Below are 19992 nucleotides of genomic sequence, written 5' to 3'. Positions count from 1 at the left end.
CTGCAGACAGAATGGGAACCCTGGAGAACAAAGCTCTGTTCAGGCCTTTTTTCCAGTCTCAGGACACACTTTTCAGTGAGAAGAGAGGGTAGGGCATGTGATTATAGAAGTTCCTGCAGGAGGAATGCAGGGAAAGAATCCTGCCAAATGGTCATTTTAGCCAGTGTTTCAATGAGACGTTATCATTTCTCCTTTGAGTCAGAAGTACACAAGTGATAAAATGTGGGTGCATCACACATGAAGAACCTTGCATAAAATATATGAAAAATTTAAATACAGATGAAATTAGAGATTCGGTTTAATATGTATGAAGCACTTACTATGTACTAGCCACTGTGTTGGTCTGTAAACATGAAAAATATAAACATTTCATGGGGGACCCTTGCTTACCTCCCTGGTATGTTTGGGTATTTGTTTCCATATCATTTATCGCTTAGAGAAGTTTAGAAGTAGGGTGGAGATCATAGAAATGTAAGATTAGCATGTAAGGAGTCACTGCCAATTGAAAATCTAGTAGAAAAAAAGTTAAAGCAGTTCTAAATCTGTGATGTTAATAGGGAAAGAATAAATTTGATTTTAAAAATCAGAATGTGGGGCGCCTGGGTGGCTCAGTTGGTTAATTAAGTGTCCAAGAGATCAGTCACAATCTCACAGTTTGTGGATTTGAGCCCAGCATCAGGCTCTGTGCTGACAGCTCAGAGCCTGGAGCCTGCTTCGGATTCTGTGTCTCCCTCTCTCTCTGCTCCTCCACTGCTCATGCTCTCTCAAAAATAAATAAACGTAAAAAATTAAAAAATCAGAATGTATGGGGAAGTTGGTGCTAAACCATTCATGGACGACCTGCTTCTTTCTGGGTTGGGGTTTTGTATGTAGCAGAACAGCTCCCTCGCCATCTGTTGAAAGTCAGCCCTCAATACAAGAGTTCATTAAAAAAAAAAAAAAGAAGAAGAAGAAATTTGTTTTTAAACTGAAAACAAAACAAAAAATCAGAATGTAGCTGACTGTACAAAATCAAGGCCTCTGCTATACTCAGAGCACTGAAAAGCAAGGCAGATGTGTCATCTCATTGTTCATGCTTAAGAACTGTCCCAGTGTCACTTGCCATCATTCTGAGCCTGTGTGGGAAGAGCAGAGGCCTTGGGGTTTATGCAGACCAGTGGTTGAACCCTCCCCTCCATGCAAAATAGCAGCGTGACTTGGATGAGTCGCTTCACCTTTCTCAGCTCCAATCTCTTTGTTAAGTAAGAAGGTGGCCAGGACTGCCACAACCATCTTGTTTACTTACCACACAGCAGCCAGTCAGTCAACCTTGTTCACTTTACTCATGAACATGGCAGACAAGTTTTTATAGGCTGGGGTATTCCATGGGTGATGGGGATGGCGGAGGTGGACCTGGGAAAGAGGCATCTGTGGTCTGAGAAGGTTTGAGAATCATTTGTTGATTAGAATGTGTCTGAGTTTCTGTGGAAAGGCAGCATGGCACTAAGGAAAACACAAGGAAACAGCTCCGGGCCCTGAGCACTTACATACCAGGAGATCTTCCCTCTGTCGTGATGTTCAGTGGCAAAGGGCTCCCAGAACCTGACCTGTGGTGAGAACCCCAGTCCCTTGCAGGATCTTACCGGCTACATTAAATCACATGGAGGCTTTGTCTTCTGGGTACAGGTAGATGTTGAGGGTTTTTAAGCAAAGGAATGATGTGGTTGGATTTGCACTCCCTTTTCTGTGTTTCCACGGTCTCCTTGACACTCTTTGCCGGACTAGATGACTCCTCCAGGGCAGGATCCTACCTTTTTCATTAAATGCGAGGTGCAACAGAATGGCAAAGCATGGACTTTGGAGTTCCGCACTTGACTTAATCTCTTATGTCACTTACTACCAGGTAACCTGAGTTTGAACCTTAGTTTCCTCGTCGGCTAAAAAGGGTGGTCTTTTTTTTTTTTTTTAACGTTTATTTATTATTGAGAAACAGAGAGAGACAGAGCATGAGCATGGGAGGGATAGAGAGAAGGGGAGACAGAATCTGAAGCAGGCTCCAGGCTCTGTGCTGACGGCTCAGCGCAGAGCCTGACGTGGAGCTTGAACTCACAAACTGCAAGATCGTGACCTGAGCCCTGAGCCAAAGTTGGACGCTCAATCCACTGAGCCATCCAGGTGCCCCAGATGGTGGTCATTTCTACCTTAAAGAGTTGCCGTTTTGTGAGGTACTTTTATAGCATGTATGACTTAGTATTAGCAGCTGAAGGGGTTCATTCAGAGGAGTCTTGGGGACACCTGGGTATGACTTGAAGTCATAGGCCATTCACACAGGAATCAAGGGAAATAGGTTGAATGGCTTGTCAGCATTTTTTTTTTTTAATGTTTATTTTTGAGAGGGAGGGCACGCACATGGGGGAGGGGCAGAGAGAGAGAGGGAGACACAGAATCCAAAGCAGGCTCCAGGCTCTGAGCTGTCAGCACAGACCCCGACACAGGGCTCAAACTCATGAACCGTGAGATCATGACCTGAGCTGAAGTCAGACGTTTAAACGACTGAGCCACCCAGGAGCCCCATTTGTCAGCTTTTAAGTAGGCACATTTCATTGTTCTTCAGATTTTTTGCCATTTTTCATTAGCTTGCTTTATGCTTTGGCTGGAGGAATTTTCCTGGTGGTTTTGTTTGCTGCTTTTAGAGGAAGTATGGACTGCTTATGTGCAGGCCAAGGCCATTTTCCCTTGGCAAATGGTTTTAAGGATGTAATCCTAGGCTAACAGGGAGCATGAGTGAAAGGAGCATGGAACCTATTCATGTGACATGTGGAGAAACCACAGCCCTGTAGGGAGGGCAGTTGCATGTCTCTGAGAGCCCACCAGAGATGGCTGTGGTCTGGAACTCAGGGACATGGGGAGTGTGTGGGTGGGTGCATAATATGTGTGTCCGTATGTATCTAAGGCTAGGGCTGTCCAGGCCAAGGTAGGGCTGGGCAGTTTCCCGGACCCAGCCCATTTCTTATGTTTAAGTCTGTGGTGAGCCTTCTTTCTGGCTTTGATAACCATCTAAGATGTATACTAAAGATAATTTCTGGTGGAAAGCGGGGAGACAGCAAGGGGAACAAAACCTGGGTTGAGAGTAGGGAGATGTGCTTTTGGCTCTTGCTCTGCCGCAAATGCACCTGGTCAAATTGCTTACCCTGACTGGATCCAGGAACCAGTGATCCAGGAAGCATAGACAGATGCGTAGACAGAAGCATAGACATGCCAGGAGGCATAGACAGATGATGACATTGACTTGACCAAATGGTCAGACTCTAGATTTATCCCTGATAGGGAGTTCTGTCTTTTTATTTTAGTTGTGTTTTGTTTTCTGTGATAGAGAATGCTATAGTAACCATCTTTAGGCATGAGGATTTTTGCTTTTGTTGAATACATTTCCAGAAGGAAATTACTGGGTCATAGGGCAGAACATCATTATGGCTATTGCTATATGTTGCCATGTTGCTTTTCAGAAGCAGTGTATCGATTTACAGTTGTCAGCTATGCGTGAGAGAGCATTTTAACCCAAACTGATCCAGTATTTAGTATAGTAATTATTTATTGTTTTTATAATTTAGTTAGCATAAAATGATACTTTAAAAGCTGCTTTATAATAATCAGAGGTGCTGTTTTCTGGGTGTCCGCTCTGTTTAATGTTGTGCTAGGTGTTTACATATATTATCTCATTTACTCCTCACAGTGAACCTATCAGGGAGGCACAGTAGCTCACCTAAGTCTGTGAGCTGGGGTTAGAACCTAACGCAGTATGGCCTCAAAACGCAGCCTCCATCTGGGTGCCTCTCCATTCTTTGATTTGTGGGGGTGTGGTTACACAGTGTGAACTTTTGCTTGTGTGCTTTGCTGCATTTTGAAGTATGTGAATTTTGTATAGTTTTTTTAGAAAATTGAATGTGCTCTTTGCATAGAAGAGATATTAACCCTGTGTTATAGTGAAAGCAGCAACTGAGGTGCGTCTACTATAATTAGGGAGAAGACTCCAGTGAACTTGAAGATACTCTGATCTGGGCTCTCTGAAACCCTATTTTCTCCCCCCATGCAGCTGCCCTCCAGGCACTGAAGCGCAAGAAGAGGTACGAAAAGCAGCTGGCGCAGATCGACGGCACACTATCAACCATTGAGTTTCAGCGAGAGGCCCTGGAGAACGCCAATACCAACACAGAGGTGCTCAAGAACATGGGCTATGCTGCCAAGGCCATGAAGGCTGCACACGACAACATGTACGTGGTCACCCACTGGTGGGGTGGGCACCGTGTGGCAGGGCAGTGCTGGCCCTGGAATGCCTCAATCCCAGGACAAGGCCTTAGGCAACCCCTTGACTTACCCATTCAAACATCTGAATTTGTATTAATTTGCATTCTTTTTTGGAACTCCTAAAATGGATCCTGTATCTTGTTGCCTATAGAAGCAGATCACATGGAATGAAACTGTATTTCTGAGTAATTCAGAGTTAACTGTGATGAGCAGAGCTTCTTGCTGGAAAGGTCCTTAGAAAGTCCTCTTGCCCAGGCCTCTGATTATCAAGGGGGACACTGTGTCCCAGAGAGGGGAAGTGACTTGCCCCGGGTTATATGTGAGCTTGGATAGAACTGGGATTAGAATCACTGTCCAGGGCTTTTTCCTGATGCTGTAGGGATCCTGAAAAGATTGGTGCTTCTGAGGACTTTGGATCTCTCTGTTTTTACATCTGCTTTTGATGGAATTTTCTGGCTCCCCCCTTGCTCTGTCTTTGGCTGTCATATTAACAATGTTCTTGGGGCGCCTGACTGGCTCAGTAGAGCATGCAACTCTTGATCTCTGGGTTGTGAGCTTGAGCCCCATGTTAGGTCTAGAGATTACTTTAAAAAATATATCTGTAAAAATGATGTTCTTGACCTCAGCAATCCTTCCCTTATGTGGCTACTTCTCACATACAGTGGCCTAAGAAACTAGATAGCCACCCTTGTTATAGTTGTAATTAAAGGCCAGAGTAACACTAGACTCCAAACGAGAGCCTCTCCCATGAGCAAAATTCTGCATTTGTTGCAGTGCTTGGACTTGGATCATATATTTGGGTACTTGAAGCCCTTTTTTACTTCCTTGGGGTACTTAGCCATGTTCTAGAACAGGGTTTGGCAAGATGCCTCCTATGGGCCTGCCACCTATTTTAGTAAATAAAGTTTTATTGGAACACAGTTGTGCCCATTAAGTTACATACTGTCTATTTGGCTGCTTTTGTGGTAGACAGCAGGTTTGTGACAGAGTTTGTATGGCCCACAAATTCTGAGATACTTGCTCTTGGGTCCTTTATGGAAAAAGTCTGCTGATCTCTGCTCTAGAAATGTGGGGTTGCAGGAAAAGTAGCCTTTAAATAAGTGAAGTATTGGGGCACCTGGGTGGCTCAGTCAGTTAAGCGTCTGGCTTTGGCTCAGGTCATGATCTCACGGTTTGTGAGTTCAAGCCCCACATCAGGCTCTGTGCTGACAGCTCAGAGCCTGGAGCCTACTTTGGATTCTGTGTCTTCCTCTCTCTCTGCCCCTCCCCAACTCATGCTCTGTCTCTCTCTCAAAAATAAATAAAACATTAAAAAAAATTTCTACGTTCTCCAAGATGCCCAGCAGAGAGCACGTCTCAGTGAACCACTATGTATACTTTGAAATATGCGTGTGTTTATTATATTGATTGTTTATAAGATTGATAGTATATAGAAAATAATTCTATATGTTTGCCTTTCTTTTGGAGCCCGGTGGAGGCTCATAAGTGGATTTGAGTAGATGGGGAGGAACTGTCAAGTGGCACAGCTATATTTTATGATTTGTGATTTTATCTCCCCCTGTGTGGTGTTAGAGTTGCCCTTGAGCTTGAAGAAGAGCTTACTGGCCCAGGAGTTAAAGTCCTGTAGTCTCATTTGACATGTTTATTACTAGCTTACATGAGAGATCGTGAATGTGGCATCTAACTTTGCTAAGCCTTATTTCCTTAGGGTGTTGGGAGTAGATGATGTCTAAGAATACTTCCATCCTCTTGATTCTGTGCTTCTCTGTTTTAAAAGGGGGAGGAAGACAATAAAGACAAAAAAGTAATTCCTCACAGGGAATAATTATAGCGGGTATAGAGGGTAGTGCTAGGAAGCAGATTGTGTTCAGTGGGGTTTCTCTTCCTGCCTCGTAGGCCCTCTTCACACAGACTGAATGTCTAATATTACGTCTGTCCATCTCATTTGAAGGGACATCGATAAAGTTGATGAGTTAATGCAGGATATTGCTGACCAGCAAGAACTTGCAGAGGAGATTTCAACAGCTATTTCAAAACCTGTAGGATTTGGAGAAGAGTTTGATGAGGTGAGTGGTTTCATGCAGTTCTCACAAGTTCCACAAATGACACCCAAGCCACCTTTTGATGTGCTGTTGAAGGCTCTCCAGTAGGGTGTATGTGGTTTGGAAATCACCAGTTCTCATCCCTCCAGAGACTTGGACATAAACAGGGCATGGTATTAACTCTCCCTAATTCTGGATTTTTAGAGATGCTTTCACTCTTTGATGTAGAAGTTTAGGTTGAGTAGAGGAACCTTCATAGGGACTCTTCAGCAGGCTTCAGGTTGGTAATTGGTTTCAGTAAATAATTATCTTACACCTTTCATGGTGGACCCTAGGCTCAGAGCTGTGGCAACTGAGGTGACCATTCCCTGGTACAGGATTTGCCCTCAGGCAACTCTGATTTGAGGTAAAGATGAAGCCAAGGAAGGAGCATTTGTATCTGACCCCTGAGGGATCCATCTGGAACTCAGGCCACCTGCTGGTTTCTGCTGTAGCAATTGGGACCTTGGGTCTCTTAGCTTTCTAAAATCCAATAACAGGCTCTGTTGAAGGTATTTCGTTCTGTGTTAGATTTGAGGCCACTGAAGGTGAGGTCCTCTCCACTGGACCTCTTCATGCTGATTCCCGCGGTGTAGCTGACAGTACAGCCTTTGGCTTTCACCTGTGGCTCCCAGCACCAGGGTTTTCATGTTATCAGACTAAAATTTGATGGACTAGTCAAGTCAATTTCAATTCAGCAAGTATTCCTGAACATTCATGGAGTGTGCCCAGTTCTGAGATAAAGAAATAGGAATGAAAATACATAATCCCTTCTCTGAATCGCTTCTCGGCCTTTTGGCTAAGATCAAGTGTATAATCCCTTCTCTCAAAATGCTGACAGCTAGTGCAGGACCCTGGATATAGACTCCATAACTGCTTGCTGGTGTGTTAGCTTCACCAGTAGAACCATGTTTAGGGTTTGAATCACAGAGTGTGGACCTGGAGTTCATCTCTCTTCTGACCTTCGAAGGGGTGTGTGTCCCCTGAGCCATCAGGAAAGAGGTACTGCTTCAGGGGCTAGGATTCCCAGGGACATCTCTCTCACTCTTGTGTTTCCTTTTACCAGGATGAGCTCATGGCAGAATTAGAAGAACTAGAACAGGAGGAGCTAGACAAGAATTTGCTGGAAATCAGTGGACCCGAAACAGTCCCTCTACCAAATGTTCCCTCTATAACCTTACCATCAAAACCCAGTGAGTACTTCTTACCCAGTCATGACGTATCCCTGATGCCATGTGGTGGTGTCAGTTTGGGTCCTGAGTTTGCCCAGGATTGAGAACCACATAAAATCTGTTCTGACGGCCATAGAGACAACGTCACCTGTGTTTTCCTAGTTTTTCTCTAGAACAGGGTTTTTTAACCTCGGCACTATTAACACAGTCAGGTAATTCTTTGGGTTGGGGGAAGGGGGTTGTTTTATGCACTGTGGATGTTTATGCAGCACCCCTGGGCTCTGTCCTCTCCAAGGTGTGACAACCAGAAATGTCTCCATACTGCCATATGTCTCCTGCAGAGTATGTGGGAGGTCACCCCCAGTTGAGAACTATTATTCCAGAATGATTTTTCCTATGTCACCAAACAAGACAAAGCTCTAGGCACTGGAAGAAGATGTGAGAGTTTAATTCCAGGACAGCTCTTACTCCGTCTAATAGCCTGTTCTGTGCACACCTATAAAAACTTAGGGCCTCAGAGGCAGCCACTGTGGGAAGGAAACTTCTTTGGCTTTTTTTAGAGACCTGGTTCTATAAAACCTTCGTTTTCTTCTGCCTGCTCCTTCTTCCCCCTCCCTCCTCCATTTTTCACCCTTGGTAGAAGTATTCCACACCAGACTTCTAGAAAAGATATAGCAGTTTGATTTGTCATGGAGGGAGAACCCAGGGAGCAGTGTAACCAGGCTGTTGTCCTCTTACCCTCCCACATACAGAGAGGAAATGGTCCCTCAAGTTGAGTCAGCAGCCTGTGGTGGGTTCAGGCAAAGGGGGTCCACATCCACACACTGTTTAAAGGGCACTAGTGGGTGTGGAGAGGTGGTTCAAGCCACTTAATGTGGAGGGGGAGTGCTGGCAAGTATTAGATCTCCTCTGGGGTTCTTCCTTGAATGCTCTGGATGGAAGCCTCACCTGAAGTCTGGCAGACTCTCAGGGTAGAATCCTTCTTGTTTTGCCTGGCCTCAGTGCTGGTGGAGGGGAGGTGCTGGGAACTGGTATGCCTGTTATCAGGAGTTTTATGCTGCAGCTTTCAGGCACAGAGAAACAGTCTGCTGATAGCTTGGCCACAAGGCTGGGTGCGAGGGCAGGGCTGTTTTGTAGACATGATGTGGCACAGCCCTGGCACCCAGCCAGAATGTGTTGAGAGCACTGTAACCAGCTTCTAAGTAGCCCTTTCTCTCTTTACACAGCCAAGAAGAAGGAAGAAGAAGAGGACGACATGAAGGAATTGGAGAACTGGGCTGGATCCATTTAACTGGTCCAATGCGGGCTGGGCCCAGACAGACTCTGGTGGCCTGTGCAGCGGGCAGGCATGTGCGTGTGTGGGGCAGGCAGGACATGGTGCAGGCAGGTTCCATCGCTCCTGAATCTCCCTCCAAAGCAGTAGGGCCACATCACTGCTCACTCTCTGCATAGCATGGTCTGCACCCAGCGGGATGGGGAGGGGGGTGGGGGGCGGGGGGTGGGTGGGAGGTGCCTGCTGTTTATAATGTTGAATTTCTGTAAAATAAACTGTATTTGCAAATCCAACATTGAGCTTCTGGACTACGCTAACTCCACTGCTGAACCTCAATGGAAAGGGTCGACCGTGTGCAGTTGAAATGATCTGAAAATGTAGCCTCTGTCCTTTTAAGTCAGTTGACTCGTCGCACATCTCTGTGAGACTTGTATGGTACTGGCAGAAGAGTCATTTTTTAAAGCCATAGGCTTTTCCTTGTCCTTAGCTGTAATAATGCATCTGATTTGGGTTCCTTGAGAGCTGTATTTCTGTCCATCACCTGTATACTGGCCCCTGTGTTTACCACTCTGCCCACCCCTCACTCGTACTCCCCTGGTTTTTTGGAGTTTGTGACACTGATTTGAAATGAATGGTGTTCTTGAGAGCAAGTGAGATTGTAGAGTTAAATTCCAGCTATATACATTTTTCTAACATAGCTCTAAGGTCCTTGTTGCTGTTTGTGATAACTGATAGATAACTCATTGGAAACATGTGCATACATTTATATTCAGATGAAATTATGGTTTGCACTGTCTATTAAATATCTCAATTAATTTTCATACTTTGCTGTTGTGTTCAATTAATCTGTCATTTGCTTTGGGAGTTGACTCTTTCAAGGCTAGCACGGTATCCAGTGGAGCCTGTGGAAGCATATACAAGACTTGAGCATGACGTGCATCAACAATCGGAACCAAAGAACAGAGTACGTCTTACTGGAAATGCATTTACGTTCTGGATGCCATGGATCCGTGGCCTTCATCTTGCTCAGGGATCGTCTGGGCACAGCTCAGGAGTGAATGGTTCTCGTGTAGTTCCATGTTCTTTCCTAGTTCTTCTCTGTTAGTGTCCGTGAGCAATGCCAGCAGGACAGCAGAGCCTCCACCTTTTGGAAACCATGGTCTTCCCACTGACTAGTCCTACCTGGTGCATTGGTTTATTGAACCAATCTGGTACATTGGTGCACTGAAGAAAATGGCCTTTCCCATGGAGAGAAAGTGTAGGGCAGTGACTGAGAATCTAGGACACAAGTGGTAGTCTCAGGTTTGCAGTGACTCACCATGTGACCCTGGCCTGGCCTCTTCCATTCTCTCTACCTTTCTTTAGTCTTATACCCCCTAGAGAATCTGACAAACACTGTGGACCTTCTCCTTCAGAAAAGTGGACCTGGGGCGTCTGGGTGCCTCAGTCGGTTAAGCATCTGACTCTTGATTTTGGCTCAGGTCGTGATCTCACAGCTCATGAGTTTGAACCCCACATCGGCCTTCATGCTGACAGTGCAGAGTCTGCTTGGGATTCTCTTTCTCCCTCTTCCTCTGCCCCTCCCCCTCTCGCTCTCTCTCTTTCTCAAAAATAAATAAACTTAAAAAAAATTGGACCTATGCATATTTGTTCTTAATTCTGAATGCCAATTGGCAGAATTTGAGAGGATCCCTTCTCTAATGCCCGTCCCTAAACCTCTTAAGATTAAAATCAACCTGAGTTCACAAACACTGCCATTGCTCACTGGGTACGGTGGGGCAAGTTGCCCACTTCCCTGGATCTCATTTTCCCGTCTGTGAAACAAGGGGGCCGGGACTAGATCATCAGAGGTCCTGTTTGTGAAGTTGCTGATGCCCTGTGCCTGCCTCCTCATTTCTCATCTTCCCTGGCTGCCACACTTAGGATTGAGACTTGACCACAGTGGCTTGAAAATTCATGACTTGTATGGAGGGTGGGTCTGGCTATTCTCAGAAGTTCTTTCTTTCCACTTCAAGAAGAATCTAGTGGCAACACTTGCTGCCAGCTTCCACCTTCTCACCCTGCAGTTGGTGTAGCTCCTGGATGTCCTTTGGTGTGGGAAATCCAGAGTGGATATTCTTAAGCTTCTCATTAGTTGCCTCAGGGGCTTCTGACCCCAGGTCTGGATGAGGGGAACTCACAGACCCAACCATCCAGCTCTGGCAGGCCTGAACCCAGGTCCAGGACAGTGTTTGGAGCTCCTGTGGGAAAGAGCTGCTTATTGCTCTTAGATGTGGGCTGTGGCAGGCCTGTGGGGTAGTGTTCAGTCATGCTTAGTCTCTCCTGCTCTCAGGAGGTTCTCAGTCCTACTATGTCAGGATTCATCGGCTACAAGCTAACAGATGACTCAGATGACTGGTGTAAACCTTAAAGTCATCTACTTACCATTCAAAACTTACTCAACAAATACTTACTGAGCACCTACTGTGTGCCAGGCACTGTTCAAGGCAGGGAGAGTGCGTGCAACAGACAAAGTCGCTGCCCTCAAGAAAGCTGGATTCTAGTAGTCTCAGGACAAGAAGTCTTGGGTTGGTGGAGGGTTGGGTGGAAGGGCACTGGGGGAGTCTGGGTTGGAGGCAGTGCCTCAACCACGTCCTCAAGAGCCAGGATCGTTGTATCCTTCTGCCACCCTCCATACGTTAGCTTTTCCTTATTGGGCTTGCTACCTCTTGATCATTAGATGGCCTTTCATCACACACTCAGGATCTAGAAGGAGGATCAGCACTAGCCAGATTTTCTCTTGCGTCTGCCCATGTTAACAGGAGGCAAACCTTTCCCAGATGACTCCACACAAACTATCCTTCTATCTCCTGAGCCACAACTGTTGCATGGTCTAAAGGAGTCTGGGAAAGTGTATAAAAGGAATCTGGGACTGGACAAAAGGGTCCAATCCGGATCCTCCCGTTGGGCTGGGGGTGGAGCCTCCTTCTGTGAGCCCACTATTCTCTGTTAGGAAGAAAGAAGGAGGGGTGGTTGCTGAATTAGGTGGCACCAAGTATCTACCACACAGGCAGACACCAAAAGGCAGATGTGAGATTAGCACCATCAATTTCTTCTAAAAAGCAAATCAGATCATGATGTATTCGTTTCAAACCCTTCAATCTACCTCTACTCTCTCCTCTTCTGTGTATTGGAATTACCCAGAGAGCTTGTGAAAAATTCAAGTGTATTGGGCCCCATCCCTGATCTGGGTAGGGATCCAAGAATTTACATTTTAACAAACTCCTTGGGTGATTCTGATGTAGGGTGGACGGGATCAAGACATCAGAATGGTTCACATGAACTTTCTGTGACCTGGCGCCCATTTTCACCTCTCCCCATGACTTCCCCATATTGTTATGCAGAATTTTCTGTCTCCTAGAATATGTGCTCTCTGCTTCCCAGCCTTTACATGGGCTCTGGTCCCTTGACCTTCCTTTCCTGGGCACAGCTTTCCTCGTTCCCGCAGGCATTTGCTGCTTCATCCTCTGCTTCCCACTTCCTCCTCTTGTTAGGATTCCCCACTCTCTTACCAGACAGTGAAGTCATCACATTTCCTGGCCCCTAGATCTGCTTGGCACAGATCGGGCCTCAAGGATGTTTGCGTGAAAGCATGTGTATGGTCAGAGGGGAATGTGCTATTGACTGGGTGTGCCAGGAGGAGGTGGAAATCGAGCTTGGGCTTGAAGAAGGAGTAAATTTTTAAAATTTACTTTAAGAGAGAGAGAGTGCCTGCACACATAGGTGAGGAGCAGAGGGGGAGAGAGACTCCCAAGTGGGCTCTGTGCTGTCAGTACAGAGCCCAACACAGGGCTTGATCCCACAATCCCGCAAACCGTGGGATTCAGTGACCCGAGCTGAATCAGGATGCTTAACTGACTGAGCCACCCAGGTGTCCCAGGAGTGGATTTTTTATGTGTGCCTGTGATGGATGGGGCATTCTAGACCAAGGGAACCTTATGGGGGGAAACAAGAAGGCAGTGAAGTGAGGGCTGCCTCAGGAGGATTTGACTGGAGGAAGGGCTTGCTTGAGAAGAGGTAGAACTGGAGGGATAGGTTGGGGCTCGACTGAGATCTTGAGCATGAGATTGAGGGATCTACACAGCCCTCAAAAATCAGGCAGGGGGACGCCTGGGTGGCTCAGTTGGTTAAGTTGGTTAACTCTTAGCTCAGGCCTCAAGCTCTGTGCTGACAGCGCGGAGACTGCTTGGGATTCTCATTTTCTCCGTCTCTCTCTGTCTCTGCCCTGCTTGTGTGCATGCTCACACAGACTCTCTCTCTCTCTCTCTCTCTCTCTCAATAAATAAACTTAGAAATGAAGCAGAGGAAGGAGGAAGGGCAGATAGGAAGGAGGGGAGGAGAAAGAAAAAAAAAATGAGTTGCTCAGGCAATAGTTTCGGGACAAGAGGAGCAGTGAAGAAGCATTTTAGGCTGCCTTCCATTTCCCTCATTGAAGTGAGGGTGGCAATTTTAATGTTTATTTGTTTACTTTTGAGAGAGAGAGAGAGAGAGAGGGAAAGTGTGCACGAGTGGAGGAGGGACAGAGAGAATCCTGACGTGGTGCTCTAACTCACTTATGATGAACGAGTCAAAATCAAGAGTCAGGTGCTTAACCAACTGAGTCATCCAGGCTCCCCGAGTGTGGCAATTTCAGAAACAGCAGTTACCACGGGTACAGTCCTGTGTCTTCCAAGCGCAGACTAGACAGTGGGCTGGTGTGTGGGCAGCAGCAGGCCAAGACGTAGATGCCAAGGGCACAGGGCTCTGGGGTCTGGCATATAAGGTTCAGATCCTGCCTCTATTGCACAAGGATTCTGAGGGCCTAGGGAGATGACTTCATTGCCTTGGCCTGTTTCCTCATCTATAATGTGCAGGTAATAACACACCTGTCTGTTTTGGTCTTCTAGTGCTGCCATAACAAATGACCACAAACCAGCTGCCTTAAAACAATAGAAATCTATTCTCTCGCAGTTTAAGAGGTCTGAAGTCCATGGCTTTCTTCTGCATGTTTCTGTGTATCCTTTTCTATCTCTTATAGGACACTCATCATTGTTAGGTCCCCCCTAATTCAATATGATCTCATCTTGATCCTTACCTGAATTACATCTGCACAGACCCTATTTCCAAATAAGTTCCCATTGTAATACTCTGGTTTCTCTTCAGATCGTATAAATCTTTTGTCTTTTACAAATAAGTTCCCTGCACTGCAGAAGAAACAATCAACAAAACTAAAAGGCAGCTGACAGAAAAGATATTTGCAAATGACATATCGGATAAAGGGCTAGTATCCAAAATCTATAAAGAACTCACCAAACTCCACACCCGAAAAAACAAATAATCCAGTGAAGAAATGGGCAGAAGGCATGAATGCACACTTTTCCAAAGAAGACATCCAGATGGCCAACAGACACATGAACCGATGCTCATCCTCAGGGAAATACAAATCAAAACCACACTCAGATACCACCTCACGCCAGTCAGAGTGGCTAAAATGAACAAACCAGGAAACGATAGATGCTGGCAGGATGTGGAGAAACGGGAACCCTCTTGCACTGTTGGTGGTATTGCAAACTGGTGCAGCTGCTCTGGAAAACAGTGTGAAGGTTCCTCAAAAAATTAAAAATAGAACTACCCTACGACCCAGCAATAGCACTACTAGGAATTTACCCAAGGGATACAGGACTGCTGATGCGTAGGGGCACATGTACCCCAATGTTTAAAAAAAAATTGTTTTAAATGTTTATTTTTGAGAGAGAGACAGAATGAGAATGGGTTGGAGCGGAGAGAGGGGGAGACACAGAATCTGAAGCAGGCTCCAGGTTCTGAGCTCAGCACAGAGCCCGATGCAGGGCTCAAACTCACGAGCCGCGAGATCATGTCCTGAGCCGAAGTCGGACCCTCAACCGACTGAGCCACCCAGGCACCCCAAACATGTACCCCAATGTTTATAGCAAGGCTTTCAACAGTAGCCAAATTATGTCCATCAACTGATGAATGGATAAAGAAGATGTGGTTTATATACACAATGGACTATAACTTGGCCATGAAAAAGAATGAAATCCTGCCATCTGCAGCAACGTAGATGAAACTGGAAGGTATTATGCTAAGTGAAATAAGTCAGTCAGAGAAAGATAAATATATGTTTTCACTCATATGCGGATCTTGAGAAACTTAACAGAAGACCATGGGGGAAAGGAAGGGGGAAAAATAGTCACAGAGAGGGCGGGAGGCAAACCATGAGAGACTCTTAAATACAGAGAACAAACTGAGGGTTGATGGGGGAAGGGGGAGAGGAGAAAGTGGGTGATGGGCATTGAGGAGGGCAGTTGGGATGAGCACTGGGTGTTGTATGGAAGCCAATTTGGCAGTAAATGATATTTTAAAAAAAGAAATGAAAAATGTATCAAATGGCCTGAAAGCAGCAGAATACAAAAAATAAAAAGTAAACAAAACAAAACAAATAAGGTCCCATTGTGAGGTTCCAGGTGGACATGAATTTCAGGGGACACTTCAACCCACTAGGTTGCCTCATAACTGCTGTGAGGTCATGACCTGTAAAGCACACAGCAAGGTTTAGAGAGCTCTGTGAGATAGAGGTGGGAAGCACAGGTATTAGGAGCCAGTCCCACTTACTAGATGTGAAAACTGAGGCTGTAGGGAAACTTTGCGTCCCACTGCTAATCAATGACAGAAAGAAGCAGATTAATTTTCTGTTTTGTGAAGGCCATTCCACAACTGTATTTGGGCATCTTTGTGCCAGTTCATGGTTTGGTGGGAAAATCAGGCCATCATCCTCTTCAACATCATTGCCACCACAGGCTGGGTAATCAATGTAGTGAAACCCATTGAGAAGAGGGTATCTGCCCCAGGAGGGCTTGTGAGAGGAAGCACTGCCTTAGCCAAGATTGAGGGGTGTTGAGGACTCAGCAAGGGAAATGGTGTGAAAGACAGGGAGTTAGGATAGTTTTCAAAGGCATGTTCAAAGTCCTGGAGGCCACCCTGGTCTTCCGTGTGGGTCTGAACTGGTCAAGAACAAAATCAGTAGACCTTCAGTTAAGTATTTATGAAATGAATTATAGGTGGGGAAACAAAGGCGCCAGGTACTTCAAATCCCATAGCAAATACTGCAGAACTAAGACATGAACTCAACTCCCTTGTCTCCCTACCCAGGTCTCTTCCTGTCTGCCCTGGGTACCCTGTCCTGGAGAAGCAGCTTCCTTCCTTCCTGCTAGGCTGTGTCCTGGCCTTGCTCAGACAACAGAGGAGTCAGGTAGAGCTGGGATAGAAGCCCAGAGCTTTGGGTTTCACAGCCAAGGTTCTGCACCAATCCCAGGCTAGGTTTCCATGAGCCTCTGGCTAAACCGGGCCCAAATTTGCATAGCGCAACTCTGGGCTGGAGAAGAGGGGAAAGGTCTCCCCTTTCAGAGCAGAAATGTGTTCTCTTGCTCAGTGATGTTACTTGCCTGGACTTGTTGGTTTTCAGTAAGAACAACAGCCTTAAAAGAATGGCAAATATTAAGGAGGTTGTTTACAAAGAACAAGGGTTTAATCTGTTTCATCTTATTTTATCCACCCAAGAACAATTTCAGGACAGGGCCAAATATTGCCCTATTTTACAGCTAATAAAACCTAAGCTCATTGGGATGAAGTGACTTGGCCAAGGCCACAGAAGTGGGGAGCAGTAGAGCCACAAGAATCCAAACCCCCCTATTCCCAGGCCCTGCAGCCCTTCCTTCCCTGCCACAGTGGTGTGGGAGCGGGGAGTTCACAGAATCTCCTCCCTGTCTCCCTCAGAAGGTGCCAACTCTGAATGTGACCAAATGGTCGGGTCCAAAGAGGAGGCCAACTCTCTCAGGAATCTTCCTCTGAGAGCAAAAGGGCCACAGGCAACAGGATCTAGAATCATCCAGTGTGACCAGGAATGGAGTGGTGGTGTCAGAACCACGCAGTGGAGTCAGGCTCCTAGCTCCTTCCTAGAGCCTTTCAAAGGTGGGACCCCTCAGGGGCTGGCTTGCCCTCCCACCCTGAGACCCTACCCATTTTCCTCCAGAGCATTTCACCGGTAAATACTACCTCTTTCCTCCTCTCCATCCTCAGCTTGGCCGGCTATGCGGGGGACACTTGGTTCCCTCACAGAAGGTGTGGACAGAGATACCATGGTACGTAATGATGGCAGTTCTACCTGTCTATTGTTACATGACAAACCACTCTGAAACTTAGTTGTGAAAAGCAACTATTTCATTATGCTCACAGATTCTGTGGTCAGAAATTTGGAAAGGGCCCAGTGGAAACCACTTGTCTCTGTTCCTCAATAACTGGGGCCTCAGCTGCAAAGACCTGAAGGCTGGCGATTACTTCAATGGCTGGAATCATCTGGAGACCTCTTCAGTCCTTTGGTATATGTGGTGGTTGATGCTGGTTATTGGCCGGGACCTCCTCTGGGACTGTCAGCAGGAGCACAGGCCCTCTCCATGTGGCTTGGGCTTCCTCACAGTATGGGAGCCTCAATGTAGTCCAAGCTCAGGGCTCTAAAAGGGATTGCCCCAACCAGCTTCTGGGAAGGTGCATTACTTTTAGGACCTTGCCTTAGAGGGCATGCAGAGGCACTTCGCTGCATTTTACCGGTTATGAGTTGCAGACCCACCCAGGTTCAAGGGGAGGGGAATAGACTCGACCTCTTGATGAGAGCATGGCTAGTTCTAAAAGACCCTCTAAAGGAGGTATCATTGGGCCTATTTTTGGAAGACATAATCTGTCATGGTAGCCAACAGAGAGTGTTTACATGGGCCATGTGCCAGAAATTGAATTAACTCATCTGGTCTCCAAACCCCATCCAGAGAATTCTTTTGAGTACATGTTACATCTATCATCTATCTCTCTATCAATCTTTCTCTATAGATATACATATATGTACATATATTTTCCTTCTCTCGATATATTATATGTAATATAAATATGTATATTTATATAATATATATGTGTACCTCTATACTAATATATTGTATACATAATACATACAGAACCCCTTGAGGTTTGATTTTATTTTTTAAGTTTATTTATTTTGAGAGAGAGAGAAAGGGAGCGAGGGAGGGGCAGAGAGAAAATCCCAAGCAGGGGTTCTGTGCTGTCAGTGCAGAGTCCCATGCAGGGCTCCATCCCACTAACTGTGAGATCATGACCTGAGCAGAGGAGAGCAAGAGTTGGACACTCAACCATTTGAGCTACCCAGGTGCCCCAACACCTTAAGGTTTTAAAAGGCTAAGTTAAGGGGTGCCTGGGTGGCTCAATTGGTTGAGCGTCTGACTTTGGCTCAGGTCACGGTTTGTAAGTTCGAGTCCCACATGGGACAGTTCACTGCTGTTAGTGCAGAACCCATCTCAGATCCTCTGTCCCCCTCTCTCTCTGCCTCTCCCCTGCTTGTGTGCACGCTCTCTCTCTCAAAAATAAACATTAAAAAAATAATAATAATTAGGGGCACCTGGGTGGCTGAGTCGGTTAAATGTCCGACTTCAGCTCAGGTCATGATCTCCTGGTTCGTGAGTTTGGGCCCCGCATCTGGTTCTGTGCTGACAGCTCAGAGCTTAAAGCCTGCTTCAGATTCTGTGTCTCCCTCTCTCTGCTCTTCCCTCGCTCATGCTCTGTCTCTGAAAAATGAATAAATGTTAAAAAAAAGTTTAAATAATAATTAAAATAATTAAATAATAAATAAATAAATAAATAAAAATAATTAAAAAATAAAAGCCTGGGATAAATCAGATAATCAAAAATGTCAGTGTTTTCTTCCTGTATTTCAAGGAAGTTAAAGGATTTACCTTTGAAATCTGTCCCTTCTCCTTCCTGTCCATTACCACCACCTGGTCCAGGACACCTAAATCTCAACTGAGCAACTTCTGCAGTGAACTCCGTGATCTCTCTGCCACTCACCTTGCCTCCCCATGTCCCGATCCTTCCTGGTAGCTGGAGCCAGAGTAATCTTTCTAAAGAGCTGTCACTCCTGTTATAAAAGCTCCGTGACTTCTACTGCCCTCTGGACAGAATCACAGCTTCCACTCTCAAGCCCTGATCTGGCAGGTCCCTACCTGATTTTCCAGCCTCCTTGAAGACCTGTTCTTGTCCTGAGGTTGACAGAACGTCTGCATCAGAATTTCCCAAGGATTGATTCAACATGCAGATTCCTGCCTAGATCAGAATTGCTTGCAGGGTGGGGCCCCGGAACTTGCATTTTAAACATGCTTCCACATGATTCTGTTTCTCATTAAAGTCTGCGAATCCCACCTAGCCTTTGAGATAACCTCTTCTAGTGCAACACCTTCAAACCCATTCTGCAGATGAGGAAACTGAAGCCTAGAAAGAGTAAGTTTCCCATAAATGTTCATTGAAGGAACTGAAGAGTTAAGTCAGACTGAGGGGGCAAATGTGCATGCAGAATCTCCAAGTGACATTTTCCAAACTTGGGAAAGGCTGCCACGGCTCCTTCCAGGTGCGGGGACAACGGGAAGCCGTGTGATGCTGTGCTCCAGTGAGCACGCCCCAGCCTAAGGGGTGTGAGATCCTCGCCCGTTTGAGGGGCCGACGCAGCAATGCTCTCGGGGGCCTGTAGGTGGCGCCATCTCCCAGGGAGTGAGGCCCTAGGCTCCTCTGGAAGCGCCGAGGAGTTCGGGCTCTTCCCGGGTGGTCTGCTCCCCTGGAGCTAGCGAGAGGCGAGCGCCGGCGGGAGCCTGGGCGGGGACAAGGGTATGTGTGCTTAGAATCCCTTCCCACCCTACCATTTCCCGCCACCTGCCCAGCGGGGATCCTCCCGCCGAGAGGCTGCTGGGAGAGGGATGTGTGGTGTGTTCCAGCTCCTTCCAGGGCCTGGGGGGCCAGAGGAGAGGTGTAGGAGAAGGGGGACAGGTCAGCCTTGAGGTGGGGCCATTAGGACAACAATGGTAACAATGTCCTTATTTCCTGAGCGCCCACGCCCACGTTGCTCGGGTCTGTTGGAGGGGGAGGTGCTGATGGTGTGGGCTTTTCCCTCGTCCTCTGGGAAGTCTCTCTGTCGGGGGTCCCTGCCCTTCCCCCCTCCTCCTCTCCAGACCTCCACAAGGGAGGGCAACACTGTCCACCTGGGTTTGAGCCCCACAGGGAAGGGTGAGGGTGGGTCCCAGTCTGGGGACTTTAGTGG

At 46.6% G+C, this 19992-nt stretch overlaps 1 protein-coding gene across 2 annotated transcripts in view; it reads left to right on the top strand.

Moving 5' to 3' along the window:
- The window catches only part of CHMP4B (charged multivesicular body protein 4B), a 54011-nt gene extending 44378 nt beyond the window's left edge, over nucleotides 1–9633 (top strand). For both annotated transcript variants that reach the window (XM_047853493.1, XM_047853494.1), the window contains exons 2-5: nucleotides 4073–4250; nucleotides 6236–6350; nucleotides 7432–7558; nucleotides 8764–9633. In XM_047853493.1, the coding sequence (XP_047709449.1) occupies nucleotides 4073–4250; nucleotides 6236–6350; nucleotides 7432–7558; nucleotides 8764–8828 (485 nt within the window). In that variant the 3' untranslated portion in view covers nucleotides 8829–9633. The remainder of the gene's footprint in view (nucleotides 1–4072; nucleotides 4251–6235; nucleotides 6351–7431; nucleotides 7559–8763) is intronic.
- The last annotated feature ends 10359 nt before the right edge of the window (nucleotides 9634–19992 follow it).

This window comes from Prionailurus viverrinus, chromosome A3 (genome assembly GCF_022837055.1).
Source record: "Prionailurus viverrinus isolate Anna chromosome A3, UM_Priviv_1.0, whole genome shotgun sequence".
Classification (NCBI taxonomy): domain Eukaryota; kingdom Metazoa; phylum Chordata; class Mammalia; order Carnivora; family Felidae; genus Prionailurus; species Prionailurus viverrinus.
The sequence above is the reverse complement of the archived record's forward strand: the minus strand, read 5'-3'. Positions and strand labels throughout refer to the sequence as shown.